Source organism: Sesamum indicum, linkage group LG4, assembly GCF_026168435.1.
Source record: "Sesamum indicum cultivar Baizhima isolate 11 linkage group LG4, ASM2616843v1, whole genome shotgun sequence".
Classification (NCBI taxonomy): Eukaryota; Viridiplantae; Streptophyta; class Magnoliopsida; order Lamiales; family Pedaliaceae; genus Sesamum; species Sesamum indicum.
In genome coordinates this window covers 11,277,352-11,294,559 of record NC_142660.1, presented here as the reverse complement: position 1 = coordinate 11,294,559, position 17,208 = coordinate 11,277,352, and the positions used below count along the sequence as shown (strand labels likewise).

At 37.4% G+C, this 17,208-nt stretch overlaps 4 protein-coding genes across 6 annotated transcripts; all 4 read right to left on the bottom strand.

The window, feature by feature from the left end:
• Positions 1–4: 4 nt before the first annotated feature.
• Positions 5–2,346, bottom strand: LOC105160241 (uncharacterized). Its single transcript, XM_011077527.3, has 4 exons — positions 1,879–2,346; positions 1,743–1,772; positions 1,478–1,648; positions 5–469 (listed from the first exon to the last, which is right to left on the bottom strand). Exons 1-4 carry the CDS (start codon positions 2,116–2,118, stop codon positions 251–253), a joined length of 660 nt encoding a protein of 219 aa, XP_011075829.1. The 5' UTR covers positions 2,119–2,346; the 3' UTR covers positions 5–250.
• Positions 2,347–2,742: 396 nt separating this feature from the next.
• On the bottom strand, positions 2,743–6,785 carry LOC105160240 (aluminum-activated malate transporter 4). Its single transcript, XM_011077526.3, has 6 exons — positions 6,039–6,785; positions 5,688–5,825; positions 5,317–5,580; positions 5,082–5,218; positions 4,840–4,986; positions 2,743–3,763 (listed from the first exon to the last, which is right to left on the bottom strand). The coding sequence occupies exons 1-6, from the start codon at positions 6,406–6,408 to the stop codon at positions 3,071–3,073; spliced, it is 1,749 nt and encodes a 582-aa protein (XP_011075828.1). The 5' UTR covers positions 6,409–6,785; the 3' UTR covers positions 2,743–3,070.
• Positions 6,786–7,826: 1,041 nt separating this feature from the next.
• LOC105160239 (large ribosomal subunit protein eL13z) lies at positions 7,827–10,340 on the bottom strand. 2 transcript variants are annotated; one of them, XM_011077525.3, is made up of 5 exons: positions 10,192–10,340; positions 9,228–9,343; positions 8,938–9,071; positions 8,358–8,516; positions 7,827–8,284 (listed from the first exon to the last, which is right to left on the bottom strand). In XM_011077525.3, the coding sequence occupies exons 2-5, from the start codon at positions 9,334–9,336 to the stop codon at positions 8,063–8,065; spliced, it is 624 nt and encodes a 207-aa protein (XP_011075827.1). In that variant the 5' UTR covers positions 9,337–9,343; positions 10,192–10,340; the 3' UTR covers positions 7,827–8,062. The 2 variants fall into 2 exon arrangements, with proteins under 2 accessions (XP_011075827.1, XP_020548910.1); XM_020693251.2 differs by lacking the exon at positions 10,192–10,340 and adding an exon at positions 10,134–10,152.
• Positions 10,341–11,294: 954 nt separating this feature from the next.
• On the bottom strand, positions 11,295–17,055 carry LOC105160237 (Tetratricopeptide repeat (TPR)-like superfamily protein). 2 transcript variants are annotated; one of them, XM_088879568.1, is made up of 7 exons: positions 16,635–17,055; positions 14,659–15,892; positions 14,060–14,212; positions 13,907–13,978; positions 13,360–13,489; positions 12,442–13,162; positions 11,295–12,028 (listed from the first exon to the last, which is right to left on the bottom strand). In XM_088879568.1, exons 2-5 carry the CDS (start codon positions 15,877–15,879, stop codon positions 13,385–13,387), a joined length of 1,551 nt encoding a protein of 516 aa, XP_088735694.1. In that variant the 5' UTR covers positions 15,880–15,892; positions 16,635–17,055; the 3' UTR covers positions 11,295–12,028; positions 12,442–13,162; positions 13,360–13,384. The 2 variants fall into 2 exon arrangements, with proteins under 2 accessions (XP_088735694.1, XP_011075826.2); XM_011077524.3 differs by having other exon boundaries at positions 12,442–12,532; positions 16,635–17,054.
• Between the last annotated feature and the right edge of the window lie 153 nt (positions 17,056–17,208).

Below are 17,208 nucleotides of genomic sequence, written 5' to 3'. Positions count from 1 at the left end.
GAAATTATCAAATAGAATACTTGTTAAAGCAAATAACGACCATCTGGGAAAATAGGATGAAAGTGAAACATCAAAATATCACATCAGTCAACCTGGTAACAATAACATCTTGGACATCATTTCCTCTATGTCAAAAATTCGCTGAATTCTTAAGCCAAGTGGAAATTTGCCAGGGATTTCCATTCACGTGGGGAGGAAGCACTTCCTATTTTGATGAGAACTCTGCATGTATCCTTGGAAACAAGTTGGTTCATTTCCCCCATCTTGAGAGGATAAGCAACCCAACAACAGTCAGGCATAGTCCAGAAATTATCCCCACCACAAGGGCAAATGCATAAGCAAGAGTAGGAAAATTGAAGTATTTCTGGATTCTCCTTAATCCTTTGTCAATCACAGGCGCCAAAGCAGCTGCTCCTGCCACTCGAAATGGTCTTGTTACATTGTTCCCAGTCCACATCAAGATTACTATCTACATAGGCACATGAAAAAAGAGCATAATACATATAGCATGTACAATAAGAGGTGTCTAATAACATAAATGAAGCAAATACTACAGGGACAGTGAGTTCGCAGCAGCACAACATTGTCGGACATATAGAGTACAGAATCACATATCCCTCAAGGAACTGTACTTGTCCATTTTGGATGGGGAACTTCATGTGTCAAATTCTTGAAAATATTTTTTCAGCAGTTCACTTCCCCAACTTGAGTGGATACAGCAAGGAAACAATGGTTGGCAACTATCGCCATCATAAGGGCGCATGCATAGGCAGATTGGCAACTTAAAGCATATTTGAGATCCTCAACCCTCATGAACTACAAGCACCATTTTATCTGCTCTGCCGCCCAATCATTTAGAGTGTTACCCACCACACGGAGCTTACCCTCGAGACAAGCACAAGACAAAGGTAGAGATGAGAAGTCCGGTTCGCCAGTTACAAACCAAAATACTGTCAGCATTTTAGGTCATTTTTGTTGAACTGGAGTGTCAGGTTATCCAGAAATAGGTGTCTCGATTTAAAATAAAGGTAAAACTTGAAGGCCAAATGGAATTTAGAATTACAGATTAAGCATCTACTTTATCCCGGTTTAAGAATTGAAAAAAGTTGTGCTTACCATTGTAAGACTTGAAGCATCTGTTTTTTTTTTTTTCTTTCCTGTTTTTGTCGGAGCAGCTGATATTAGATATTCAATTCAACTCATCCTCTTGGATATGCATTTTCCCTAGAGATTACATGCAAACATAGTCAAGTTTCGACTATTGATCTGACGTTAAGCCCAATACATCTTGGTAGAGAATTTTTCATATCACATATATCTGCAAAGCTCATTTGCTTCATATATTTCTACTTCAAACGCTACTCTGAATCCAATGAAAGGCATATTAATCCAAGCTCTTTTCCAATAAGCATCAAACTCATTCAATACAAACTAAAGAGAAAATCTAAGAAGATTTGCAATAGAAAGCAACTCTTACCCCTAATAGAGCTTGAAGATTAGCTGCCGGATTCTTGCCAGTGCTTTTCTCATACCCAAGAAATGCAAGTACAAAGAAACTTGTGTATGTGACACCATCAAATATGCCATAAGCAAGAACAGCGGCAAGCCCCAGCTTTGCTAGCTTGCTACTCATTTCCGAGGAGTTTTCCTAACAAAACCCAAATCAAAATCCAAATTTTTACGTGGGTTTCCACCAAGAATCCAATATCAATTGGACTCCAAATAGTGCTAAGAGAAATTACCTTCCATTTCTGCCAGAACCCCTTGTTCTCCTGATTCAGGTTACATACAGAAGTCAAAAAGAAAACATAAACTGTCAGTGGTTTTGAAAAGAAAAAGGAACTGAAGATGACAAACTATGGAAATATAGCAACCGACATTACTCAATTCTTGATTTTGCTGGGGGAAAGAATCTCCACAACTAGCAGGAGAACAGCTGACAGAAAGAGTGGGAAACTTGTTGCAATGATGGCTTTGCCTTTGATTTTGAAGCAATTTAAGAGTAAAGGTGGAGTGTTTATTATGAAAATTCTTGCACTTGCTGCTGCGGCTGCTTACGGGTTTGTAGAGCTTTGTCTGTAAAGCAGCACGAGAGGATGGAATCACAGCAGCCAACATCTCTCACAACTATGTGTCACAAACAGTGCGCGTGTTCTTTAGCGAATGAATGATAGCCATCAAATACTAACAAGAAGACTCAAAATGAATGTGCGAGTTCCTGTGAATTGTGGCTTAATTGGTAAAAATGTCATTGTGCATTATTGAGATGGAATTCCTTTTCCTTGAAATTTATCAGAATGGGCTCAGTTTCCCTTCGTTTTTGTATATAGCTACTCGTATTTAAGATGACTCAAACATGATGTTGTTACATAATTTTAAAGTAGTCGCTCAATTTTATATACAGCCTTCAATAAATAATTGAGAATTTCCAATTTGCGTGTCCATGACGGAGCTCATCAAACACTTCTTGCAATCTGACCCCACACATATTGGCGTTGCTGTATTATATCTTAGTTTATCCGAGCAAAGCATACGCGCAGGCAGGCACCAAGATTCTTGATCATATGAACATTCTCAAGCATGCCTGTGTAATTGAACCACCTGCTCTTGTGTGTAAAACGAGGCAGGGCAACAGGACAACCCACTCCAGGCTGGCCAGATCATAAATGTTTTCTTCTTCCATGTTTCAACTGAATGGCTAATTTGATAGTTAGTATTATTATCATATAACACGCACCAAAAGACCACAACACTTGTTTAACACAGCTCTAAGATGTACTTGGAGCAAATGAACAGTCCCGATACAGTTTCCTCATAAAACAAGTCGTAAGGTATTACATTTTCAGTGTTCCCGAGAGCTTAGTTCCTAAGTATAACCATCCCAAGTAGTACACCTGTACAATCCTTGACAGACAGAGACAATGCTCTGAAAGCCCTGCAAGCTGTTGAACACCATAAACCAGCGGTTCTGCTTGTGTTGGTATAATATTACCATCTTAATGATATCACTACATCATCGCTTAAAAAAGAGTATAAAAAATAATTTCCACCCGAAGGTAATGAGGTCGCACTAATCCTTGCAGCAAATGCGTTTTAACAGTTTGGCCCAGAAACCAACCACCACTTTAGTTTCAGTTGAATCTACAGGCTCACTGAATTGAGCTTTCTCGCTGAGTTCTTCAAATGAGTTCACAAGATTCTGAAGCCTGGCAACAAATTCAATCAACAAAGAAGTAAAAGTTGCAAGAGACAGAGCACTTGCACTTTCATATGTCCGTACTTCGCGCTCATTGAGAATGTTTTCACCAATAAGTGAGAGCCGAGAAGGCCACATTGTTTGCTGTCTAAGCACATCTTCTCCAGAACCCCATTGTGAAACCGAGAGATTGACGCTCAGGTTTGGATTCTGGGGATCATAGTTCCGCAACGTCTGACTTGATTTTAGATTAGCTGATTCACTTAGAGAGTTGATAACAAATGGCTTGTATTCATTATCCTTGAGTTCTTGAAGCAGTTCAGCATCTGCAAATTTCCCAGGTCGTTTTTCACTTTCCCAACTCTCTGCGTTTACGAGAAGATATGATTTTTTGTCAATCATCATTTGCAGATCCTCAGCGGCATCATGAACCTCCTGAAGCAGATCTCCAGGGGATAGTTTTTCCATCTTTTCTACTTTGTCACCAAGCAACCGTAGCACTTTAGCACCTTCTGTCCCAACTCTCTGAATCCCATCCTTAAAAACTTGCCTTAGTTCAGATGATGCCTGCAAATGGAAGTGTTTAAGAAAAGATAACCAAGTATATCAGAATAGAAGCATGAGCAGTCTTTTCATAGGTACATATATGTTCAGGACAGCAAGCCAGGTCATGATAAGCAAACCGTTGAAATCTAGATTAGTTGAACTGTTCACTCGCTCAGCTACATGCCCTTACTTCACGGTTTCACCCATCGAGCACAGGACATTATAAGCCTTCCACATTATGCACATACAAGTCCATTACAGTAGTATTTGGACAAATATGATATTAACGGAAGATGATGTTCTTTCTCCAAGCAAAGCCTCAAAAAGAATGTTCTCAATGCCAAAACAAACTTGATGATACTCATGTTGTTGACTGTCATAATCCTAAGTTGCCTATGGAACAAGGAAGTGAACTGAATGTATATATACATACACATATAGATAAATCAGGAGTATCTGTAGTCACTGAAATTAGATCTGTTTCTGGGTCACAGGATTACTTGAGATTATCTCCAAGAACTTCTTTGGAATGCACATAAGAGCACGGACCTATTAAATGGTTACACATGAGCAGGACCTAGAGATTTACGTCTGGAGAAGATTCATGGAAACTCATCTTAAACACTAGAAAATTGTATTCCACCCATTAGTAGAGAATACCATTCACGACTCTGTGACATCATTTACCAGGAGGTTAATATTAGATGCAGGTCAGCTTTGTCATAAACATTTCAGAACTTCCAGTCCATTGTTTTCATAGAAGAAAGAAAAGAAATTTTTAAATTTTTAGCATTAAGATCGCTTGTCATGGGCTCAAACAAAATTAACATGTGTAAATGATATCACAATAGGTCGAAGCTAGCAAGCTGGATAAGAAGCAGCATACTTGGGAGCAGTGATAAACATATGCTTCTCCTTTTTAAAAAACAAAGTGTGCAACAAACTTGAGCACTCTAAACCGAAAAGTAGCCAAGAATTGTGCATATTTCAGAAAAAACTGAATTGGGAGCAAGATATATACCTTAAGCAACCTACATATAAGAATATTTATGCTGGAGCTAAATCCCCAGAAGAAAACAGGTTAGCCATCTGAATACCTGTATTTCTGAAAGTATACTTCCATGCATTGCCATCACCATGAATGCACAGTGCCTTAGAGCACCACTGACTTTAACATATTCACTCCAAGGATATCTGAACATATTGTAACGACCATGAGGTGGTTCCCAAACAGCAAAACCTAACTGCAAACAGGAAACAGATAAAGCTAAGTTAGGATTCCTCAAGTGGGAGTTATTATTCTGCTAAGGGTAAAGTGCTACTTAATGTAGAGGCATACCAGAGTTTCCTCTTGGCTAGTGGACTCTACTGCAGCTCTATATCCCTTGTATAGAGGATCATCTGAAGCCTGGTAGAGCAAAATTTTGGAGGGAATTCTGGTGTACTCAATGCACTGCAAATACATATTGACACAACCTGTACAAAGGGCAGAAAATATCAATTTAAGAATTGTCCTTCAATACAATAGCAATATGGGTAAAAAAGTTCTAGACAGCATTCCACTAAATCTTCACCTTCCAGAGAGGTTGCAACTCCCTTAAAATTTTTCACAACTAGTTTATGCAAATCTTCTCCAGCCCAAATGGGATAAACACATACATTTATGAGCAAACAAACACCAGCCCCAACAGCGATTAAGAGCAACCTGGAAACAGCCGTTTGAACGAAACTTGAAGTCCCAGATACCAGTACAATACAAAATGTCAACAAGAACACCCGGAACCCATATTCATACTGCTTCATAGCTGGATACAGCTTCAAATAACTAGCAAAAAATCCTGAAACCCAGAAACGGATTAAACTTCACTTTGTGTTTTTCAAGACAAATAAAATCACATAATTCAACTCAATGAACAACTTCCAACTTAAAACTATTCAATCTAACCTGCAATAAAAATGCTGATCACAATTACCACTTCTTGCATTTTTCCAGCCATCACAGACAATTCTGCAATCCCCAGTGCTAGTGCTCCAGCAGATAAGGTACCCAGTGCACGGTTAAACCCTTTGTTTAGGGTAGCCCCTGTAAAGGAAAACAGCCCCCATCAAATACAAGACAATCTTATAAAACAGACAGTAAACAGCAAACAAGCCACGAGGAAACATCAACTAAATTACACTAAAACAAACAAAATCAGAAGTCATCTTTAAGCTAGAATCAAAATCATGAGTGCAGACCATCAAATCACCCAAAAATCAACTGATGAAAAGCAGCGAATATACATCAACAACTCACCTATGCTAAACTCAAAAACAACAACAACAGTTAGGATAGCCCAGATGGAGTATTTGCCAATATAACTCAAGGGCTCCTTAAAAAAAATCAGCACGGAAACCAGAGATAAAGCAGCGCCCATTTTTGCTGCAAAGACCACTTTCCTGGGGTCAGATCTTCCCATTTCGTACGCACTAACTGCAGTTCCCTTAACATCATTCCACCAACCGGAGAGGCTCTCTCCAATGATCCGAAAGAAGCGGTGCCAACAGCCCTCATAGACGAAGAAAGAATCATCAAATCCCACGTCAGAGTTATACTTCCTTGAAAGTAATCTTTCTTTGCTTCTGTCCGCAAAGCTTTGCCTCAAAGATCCCAAATTTGCAGCCATTAATGGAGTCGCGTCTGACCACAAACCATAGGATGCAAAGGACTTGAGCTTTATTGATGTCCTTGATTGGAAAAGTGGTGCTTAAGTGACTCTAAATAAATGGCTGGAACGCCTGACAGGCTGAATATGATATACCCTTTATTTGCAAAATTGGAGGGTATTATTATTATTATCTGGATCTTGAGTCAGTGAAGGGGCGGTGAGAAGTTTGAAGGTTAGATGTGTGGAAAGTCGGGAGATAATGTCCGAGATGACAAGTGATAAAATCACAAAAGAAAATGAAAAAAATAGAAGAATTGTTTGTTGGAGTCAACTGAATATCTTAGTCATCAAAAGAGGCTAATATTTCTGGTTTCTGGTTTCTGTTGCTGATGTAATTAGAAGAATGTCAAACTCTGATTAACAGAAAAAAAACAGAACCCTCATCTCATCTACAAGACTACAACCCTAAATTGTATTTTACCCTACATCAAGAAACCAACAAAATAAGGGATTCACGTAATTGAGAGCTTATCCAAAATTCACCCGTGGGAGTAGGAGGACTTTAATCAATTAATGGTATTAAGGGTTTTAGAAGAACACAAGGATGGAAAATGAATTTTGATTTGGGTTTTATGTTAATTTTTGTTGTCCCATTTACTTATATTGAAGAGGGCACAAGAAAACATAATCATAGCAAAACAAAAGGAAAAAGTGAAGAATACAGAGATAAGGTCACCATGATTTAGTGGTGTTTATGCAGATAAGATCCGACACATTTGGTGAAACTTTGAATGAAATTCCCAATAACAGCTTCAGTCATTTAATTATATGGATCGCATGTTGCGATCCAGATATAAAATGGTCACGTAGTTTATATTGAATTATTTTGTGTTCCAAAACACAGATTTCGTGAAAGATGTCATTACATTCACCAGACGATTGACAAGATGTTTATGCAGTGAAGAGATAATTGTCATATGAATGTGCAAATACGAAGATAGAAACGAATTCGATTCCTTCATGATTACCAAAAAGAGCATAAAAAAATGATTCAACTCCTTTGCCACTTTTCTTAACTGGGTCTTGGTGGCACCATTACCAGGCCATCCCACGTCTGTTCCGGATGTATGTATACCCATAAATTACTTGGGGCCGTCGGTGGGCCTCCAAAACATGGTTGAGTGGATAGTTGCCCACGATCTTTCGCATCTTAACAGGTAGCAACTTGGATGACATACCTTGGTATTGAAGAAAATACATATTAAACAAGATAACATTTTCTATTAATTTTTCACGGTCCAATGTTCCTGCTTTGCCACAACAGAAGGTTGGATTCAGCTGTGGATTCTCATATTGACATCACCAGTAATGTATATAATCTATTGCTAACAGCAAAAGGATCAAATTTAAGGAACAGCATTACAGCAACAAGTCAATGGCATCAGGCGGCATCCATGGCAATTGCCATGACAACACCAGAAACATGCTTGGGGAAAAGCTTAATCTCCATACAAAAATGACAAAGAGATTGCTGTATCTCAGATAACACTGAACTGTTATATAATTTTGCTGGTACTAGTCTTTCAGACAAAATTCAGATAACTGGTTTAGAACAAAAAACAAACAAAACAGATTGAACAGTTGCAAAGACTGAAAACTCACTCCCTTATGACTATTTCTTCTCTTCCTTCTCAGCCTCAGCTGCTCTCTTAGCCCTAACACCAACGTGGCGCTCGTTCGTCCTCTCCAGGCGCAGCTTGTTATACGCCTTGAATGATTTCATCTCATCTGTTACCTTAACCAGCTCAACAGTTGGCTTCTCACGTACAATTGGCAAGTAAGGACCAGAAACTTGCGTGGCTGTTGCCAATTCCTCAGCAGTCGAATCACCAGCCTGTGGAGGGAAAGTTTTCGTATGTGAGTTTTGAAATAACAGACAAGTATCCAAATTCAAATGTCATTGTTACCTTGAATTTGCGGACACGTCTTGGGAAGACAACAAGCTTGGCCTTGTACGTCTTCAGCCTCTGAACATTAGTCTGAAAACCTTCCAAGGATCGGTTTCTGCGTCGGTGATCAACAGAGATACCAATGGTTGGGGCAAGTTTCTTTGGGATGCCTGCAGCCTGGTTGAGACAAATCAAACAGATATAAGATCATACATAGAGTCTGCAATATCAAGACAAGTACAACATGACAGGCATTATTAATATTGTTCAAAAAACTTCTAACCAAACAAGCAGATGAGCTCATCTGTAAGTTGCAAACAGTAGTAAGGCAAAACTATTTGCCACACACTACCCTATTACGTTGATGATTGAAAAAATAGAACAAATAGGAAAATATACTCCACATTTGACAGAGCATTCATAAAAGGTAAACCTCAGTAGGGCGAGTGTCAAAAATGAATGTCACAAGTAAAGCAACTTTTATATGCTTAAACCCCATTACAAATAAATCAAATTAAACACAAAGACAACAATGTCAGGATTTATCAGAAAATTAAGCAGCGACTAATTTGTTATGTAAAGTAACAACATAGCATACCTTTAGCTCCTCCAGTGAGAACCCCCTACCAGCTCTGACCTTCATGTTGTACTTTAGCGTCTGCCCGTGGACAATTGGACGAAGGGGCCCAGCTGTGGGCCTAGGGAATATCTTCACAGCTTTCTTCTGTCTTGCTGAAAAGGAAAAGCATCCCACAAGAGTTAACCCATCGTTTAAATAGCAGATTAAAACTGCTTTAGATCATTGAAACAAAACGTAAACTAGGACAGTTAATTTGCCCCTGATAAATTAAATAAAACAGGGATACATAAATCATAAGAACATATTACCAATTCTTCTCCTGGTCTTGCGGGCAGGTTGGTTGAACCAAGTTTTGACATAGTTCTGCCAGTGTTTCCTGAAGTGCCCATTGGGCACAACATTGTTGTGCTTAACCATGTTTTACCTAGAATAAACAGATAAAGCATAAAATCAATTGTATTATGGCTATCAGTTGACAAGTAAAACCAAAACCAAGAGGCTATCAACTAGATCATTAGCAGTATAAGAAACAATCCAAAACAAAGATCCTGAATCAAAGAATTTATCACACTTTCAGGAATAAGAACATTTGAAACTTTCCCACATCTAAAATAGCATAATGAAATTGATGAAAACTTATGTTAAATATGCATTGGCTATCAAAACTATAATCCAGCATATTTTAGGCTAGCATATTTTTAACTCATTTATTGCATATTGCAGTCAAAACTTAAAAATCAAATACAGCTAAGATATACCAGCGGGGAAAGACTGAGCTAGGAACATACTAAATATCTGCACGACACCCAAAACACATGCGTATCATACACATTAGCCTGTTTATTTGTGTTTCATGTTAAAAACCTATAAATTAATCAATCAATTGTGGAAATGCATGTTTTATAACGAAGAATCCAAAAACTGGAGCCACAAAAAAATAGCAAAATAAACAAAATCAACATTGTCTCGGGAATGTCAGAACAAAGAAAGAAATAATATTTATCACAGGAACTACGAAATACACAACTTCCGCAGAGAGAAAACACACGATACCAAACAGGTCAGGTACATAACAAAGCCAGCCATACATTTTCCCAGCAATTAAGTAAAAAGATTCAACCATTTCGATTGTACTATTCAAGCTCAAACACTGCAGAATTTGACATCGAAAGTATGAAATTCAACAAAATAAGGTTTCCGTTCGGTCTACGCACTAATCAAGACAGTAGATGAAAGCTTGGAGTTGATTTGATATCTCGAGTTTAGACTTACAGCAGCGGCGGCGAGCAGAACGGATGGTGGAGCGCTTCCTCTGGCCCTGCAGCTAAATTTCAAGAATTCAGGGGTTGTCCAGCTTTATATAGTGAGCGCGAGAGAAAACCCTAGATATGTATTTCTTAATTATTGGGCCTGGGCCCAAATGTTTGGGCTAATAAATAAAACCCAACATAATGTTTGGATTTGTGGTTTGAGTGATTTGTTTTGTGTCTTAGAGATTGAGAGAAAAAAATAGAGATAAATAAGTGTGTGTTGAAAATAGATGATATGTTTGAATTTGTGTTTTTAGATAATTTAAAATATTTTAAAATAAGTGGTGTAAGTTTGATATTGGGATTTGAGAAACAAAAATCATTATTCATTGTCAAATTATATCTTTTTTATATATCTTTTTATATATAGATATGTATATATATAAATATTGTATGTTTAATGTTGTATTTTTTTAAAACAAAAATCACTATTTATTGTCAAATCATGTCTCTTTTTTATTATATATATATTATATATAAAAAGTAGAAAAATAAAAAAACACACACATAAAATATAAAAGTACAAAAACAAATTTGAGTGTGTTTTATTTTATATGGGAAAATGCAACATAAAACCAAACACAGTGCAAATGTTTAGGCCAGTGTTGCTCCTTCTCTCATTCTATCCACTTCCAAATTTCACTTCAACCCCCACTCATTCAAATATATTGGAAATAATTATCAAAAGAAAAAAAAACAAATATATTGGAAACAACGTCGTCATACGTTGTAAAATAATATATATCATATCCAATTCAATTCTAACACAATCAATCAACATTTGATAAAACCATCCAACTACACTGCAATTTATTCTTGAATATTTATTAGACATAGGTCTTTAAAAAATCACATCCAAATTCTATATACAACACTTTTGTAGTTGGAAGATTAGAAAACTTAAACAGATTTGAATTGGGATTCAATACCAAATCCAAATGGTTGGATTGCATAGCTCTCACTCTAAATTCTATAATGAGTTGCTTATTTAAATAAAGAGATGTGACCTAATATTTGGTACAAGCTTCAAATCAGGATCCTGCCCAATTGAGAAGCCCAGAAACATGTAACAATATCATCTCTCAGAATTTAAAAGACATCCCTAGTCTCCAAGCCGCATGAAGGAAACTGTTTGTTATAATACATAAAATAATTGATTTCTACAATTTACAGATGAGACCATTTGAAATTGTTCCTCATTACTGTTGTATAAACTGTACAAGCAACAGAAACTTTACCTGTTTTTCAATTACATACTCATTCACCACTTGCTCACTTTTTCTTTTTAAATCTGCCTTCATCTGAGCTTTTGCTTGCACAAGCTGCTCATCTTTCTTTCTCATAACCGCAGTTTTCTCCAGCTTGGCTAACTTCTCTCTTCTACCTTCTATGTCAGCACGTATAACTCTATCTCGTTTCTTGTCTGAGAGTAATGCAAGTCTTGCAAACTTTCTAGGTGTTACTTGACCAAGCCTATCCCTTATGTTGTTGAAAGCAGGAACGAGACCTCGTCTAATATAGCATCCTTCAATCAGCTGCATCGAATTAGTCTCAGGAAGAAAAGGGCTATATCTCAACTCAAGGTCCAAGCAAAATGGAGAGTCCTTCAACCGCATCCTCAAGGAATGAGCTTTTGCAACAAGGATCCCACTCCGGGTTTTACAGGGTAAAAATGGAGACCCCATCTCCCAAAGAAATGCCTGGAGTGTGCCGTTCAAATAAACCTTATTGTACTCCGCTGTACCAGTGATCAGCACTACGGACTCTGGGGATTCAGGAAAAGCTTCCAATGATGCACCCTGTTGGAAGAACAGTTAACAATACAATATGTTTGAAAATTAAATGATAATATTTGTGCTGAAGGATTTACAACTCAAAATTGATTAGTTACATGTGTGAGCTATTGGCTGGAGAATATTTTAATACACTAAAATATAGGAAAGAAATAATTCATCAAGATGAAAAAATGTCAAGAAAAGACTGCCATTCTAAAATTAAGGAAGGGACATAATATAGCGCCAAATCATGATCCATTTCATTTTTCTATGGTTTGACAAAGCCAAATCTTGATTGATTCAGTAATCTATTATCAAATTAAGTAACTAGGAGAGGGAAATTTGTCAAAATTAGGAGCATCAAGTCTAAAATGCTCTAAATTCAGCACACATTAAATCTGAATGACATCAAGAGAGTCAAAACAAAGAAGCTTTACCTGCATGTGGTCAAGCCATAAGGTCAGTCCAACAAGAGCGGCACCAGCAGATAACTTTCTAAAGTTGGCTCCCCAATCCTTGTCGGCCACCCTGCAAGGCAAATTAAATTTGATTGAGAGCAACTAGCAAAATCTAACATAGAAGCTATCATAACTCAAATTATTTCTCATACATTAATGGTAGACAAACATGATATGCAATGGCTCTTTCCAGTATACTTTTCATGGATACATAGAAATAGAATAGTTCTTGTTTGTTACATCATTATTACAAGTAGGGTGAAATGAATGATCCCCTAAAGACTCAAGATTGATTATAGTGGATGGTGGGGAGATGATGGGATGGGACAGACATATGGGCTCAAGATGAACTTTTTTACTAAAATGAGAATTTGGATAATGTGTGGTAAGAGTTGGTTGAGATATTTATATCTTTATTGTGGGTAATTGCGACATTTTAGAAAGTGTAGGCCCTAAGGAGGGAGCTGGAAATAATTTTATTATGGTCTGTGTCTGAGGGAGTGGGCTGGGGAAGCTCAAACAACCTGGTGGGTATTAAACTCAAACATTAACGTGCTTCTCTTATACTTTTTCAACATTACATCAATTCAATAATAAGTATACTAAAAAACAGTAAACAACAAATTACAATAACTTACTGTAAACAAATTACAATACCTCACATAAATCTTGAATTGTAAATTGACGTCTTTAGCCGGAACTGGGAGGGAGGTTTTATCAACTAAATTAGTATTGCAAAGTTCATTCTTCCTTAAAATAAAACATAAATATTCCTCTAATTCCAGTAGCAAGTGCAATCCTCCATTTCAATATTTTTGTGTACTTACAATGAGGATATGAAATATAATGTCAATTTTCAATGGGGGAATGGGAGGGACAATGCAACAAAAATCTTACTCGTGTATAATTATCAGCAAGAGTATCAATGCCCCCGTTCAAGAATGCTCACAGCCGATTTCAGCATTTCTCGGGCTTTTCTATCTGGTGAACATCCAGAAGCCTCCATTTCACTGTATATCTTTGGGACCTGCCAGCAAACAAACCAACCATTGTAATACATGTTAATCCACTTGCCTTCTACCGTCTAGGACGAGAATTGACTACACTAGGTAAACAACAAGGAAGGGACTCAATTTCCAACAATGTAGTTACAGAAGCTACTACATTCATAAACCTTTAGTTTGTATTCATTTCATCACTTCTTTCAAGCAACATTATTAATTCACAAAATACAGAAGCTGGATAAGATGAAAAAATTGCACTAGTATAGAGAAGTGCACATAAGCTAGATGCAAAGTGACACAATAATCATCCAACAAGCGCAATTTCAAGGCCTCAAGCTCAGAAACAGCAATGCAGCTTTATTCCTTCGGTCACCTTTGGAAAAGAATGAAAAATGATACTCGAGTACATAACACAAAAACATACTCCTTCGATGAAATACCTGATCAAATTTCTTCGCCCACAAAAACGCCTTCATTAGTGTACTGTAGGTCACTACATCAGGACTAATACCCTGCACGCATATGATACCACTATTTTCAGGAAAATACTATTTATACATTCCATTGAGAAACATGATATCATACAAACTTACACTCTCTCTAATGTGTTGATAGATTGATAGTGCTTCCATATGTCGTCCAGCAGTTGCGAAAGCATTGATTAACACATTCAGCATTATCAGGTTTGGTTCCATTCCCTCTGCTTCCATGAGCTGCAGCACCTTAACAGTTTGTTCACACAGTCCCTGAGTTTGAGAGGATAAACATGTAAATCACAACAACTTATGTAGCTCAAACTTCACTAGTTTAAAACCTAGATTGCCGATGTATATGATTTTTGATATACATCAGCAATCTATTGTGTCCTGCACTATCTTCCCTTAAATTAGATTGATGTCTGATTTTTACACAATTTCCGTCTTCTTCCTTCCCCTCACCTAAAAGACTATATAATCATTGCATCATACTTGGAAAAAGGTGGGGTGCCAAGAAAGTGTTTCCAAAATCAGGTTAAATCTTCTTCTGACTTATCTAGATCATTGACCCAACAACATCACTTAAATATGTGGTATTAATTAATTTATATAATTCATCGCAACAAAAAATCTGTTGCAACTAAATCATAGCTAGCTGAACAAACGCCACAGTTGCATGAATGATTCACTGCTATAATAAAAACAGGAAAAAGCACCTGCTGAGCGTAAGCATTTGCCAGAACACAAAACATGCTTGGTGATAGCTGAATGCCTTCCGATTTGAGTGCGAGTATGCAATCCTCGGCATTTTGGAATTTCCCATACTGGCCATAAATGTCAACTAAAATAGCATAAATGGCACCACTCCTTTGTTGTCCTTTCCCTCTCATATTCTCAAAAATTTTCCTAATAACATCCCACTTCCCCTGTTCCCCCAAGCAGGAAATGATAGTCATAAAAATCTTAGGATCAGGATATATTCCTTGTTCCTGCATTCTAGCAAACAAAGTGACAGCACCAGAGATCTCCCCAAATTTACAATGCCACCGGATCAAAGAATTCCATGTTTTAACATCCGGCTTTATATGATCTTCTTGCATTTTCTCAAACACTTCCAAAGCTTCTCCTAGTTCCCCATATTTCCCAAAAGTATCTATGATGCTATTATAAATTTTCCTATCCAATGCCATCCCCTTTGCTCGTACCTCTCCTAAAACCCCCATTGCTTTCTTCCACATCCCATTATCTCTATAGATTTCAATAATCTTACTATACACATATGAATTTGGATTATAGCCCTTTCTCTTCATCTCAGCAATCACAAGCCACGTATCATTCAACCGCCCTGAACTGACATAGTAATCAATTAAAATCTCAAATGTCTTGCGATTCCTATCCAGACCTAAATCATCAATAGCCTTTAACACTTTATCAGACAACTCTAACAAGCCCTTTTTCAAACACCCAGTGAGCAAAGCATTGAACAACCTAGTTTTGGGCCTGCACCCTGAAATCAGCATTTCTTGGAAGATGGCATCGGCCTCTAAGGTCCTCCCGACATTTCCCAGCCCAGTTACTAAACAAGAGTAAGAAATCAAATTCGGGCGATAGCCCAGCGCCTCCATTTGCGACAGTAGCGCCAAGGCGTTGTTGAGTTCTCCTTCTTCACACAGTTCGCATATCATTTCGTTGTACAAATCACAGGAAAGCTCCTTCCCGTTACAATTTGCATGCTCAGAAATTGTATTTAGTGAATAATTGACCGTTTCTGAATCAGAAAGTTTTGTTAACTTGCTGCTACGCGTTTGAAATGAAATTAGAGCAGTGGGTTTTTTGTAATTTTCGTGTACGTTGAAAGAAAAGGGAAAGAGGGATGAAACTTTCAGCAGAATTGCACGCGAATGTGGTCTAAATAGCATCAACTGCTGCATCTCCATGCTTTACCACACACTACAAGAAAACAAGCCAAAACAGAGATCATGAATCAAAGAATTTCTCACACTTGTAGGAATAAGAACATTTGAAATTTTCCCACATCTAAAATAGGATAATGAAATTGATGAAACTTGCTTTTAAATATGCATTGGCCATCAAAACTATAATCCAGCATATCTTAGGCTTGCATCTTTTGTACACCTTTCTTGCTTATTGCAGTCAAAACTTACGAATCAAATACAGCTAAAATATACCAGCGGCAAAAGAATGAGCTAGAAACATACAAAATAATATGCACCAGACACAAAATATATGTTTTATAAAGAACCTATAAATTATATGTGTTTCATACACATAAGCCTGTTTACTTGTGTTTCATGTTAACAACCTATAAATTAATCAATCAACTGTGGAAACGCGTGTTTTATAAAGAAAAAACTGAAAATGGAGCAAAAAATAAAAAGGTAGCAAAATTTCACAAAATCAACATTGTCCCAGAAATGCCAGAACAAAGAAGAAAATAATAAAAATCAGAGGAACTACGAAGTACACAACTTCACAAAGAGAAACCACACAATACCAAACAGGTCATGTACATTACAAAGCCAGCCATACATTTTCTCAGCAACCAAGTAAAAGAGAATCAACCATTTCAATTGTGCTAATTCAAGCTCAAACACTTGACATCGAAAGTATGAAATTCAATAAAATAAGGTTTCCGTTCGGGTGACGTATTAATCAAGACAATAGATCAAACCTTGGAGCTGATTTGACAGCTTGAGTTTAGACTTGCAGCGGCGGCGCGCAGAACGGACGATAGAGCTCTTCCTCTGGCCCTGCAGCTAAATTTCAAGGATATAGGGAGTGTCCGTCTTTATATATTGAGCGCGATAAAACCTAGGGGCGTCGAGCTCGGCAAAAAAATCTGAGCTTGAGCTCCCCCTTAATTGGGGAAATGCATGTTCTATTCTGCCGTGTGCCGACGGATTTGTGGACGTGAAGCTCGAGTTCTGGAATTCACAATTTTTCTTTCACTGGTCGCGCGCGAGAGAGAGAGAAAGAGTTGTCAAATCTCAATTCTCACGTTACGTCTCCTCATTACCTTTTCTTTTCTATGTTTAATTTTAATTTGCCACAGTTGTTCCCCCTCTCATTCTATCCACTTCCACCACCACTCCTTCAACGTCGTCATACGTTGTAAATAATATATTAAATATCCAATTCAATTCTAATGCAATCAATCAACATTTGATAAAACCATCCAACCACACTGTAATTTATTCTTCCAAATTCTATGTACAACATTCTCAACTAAATTGTAAAATAAAGAG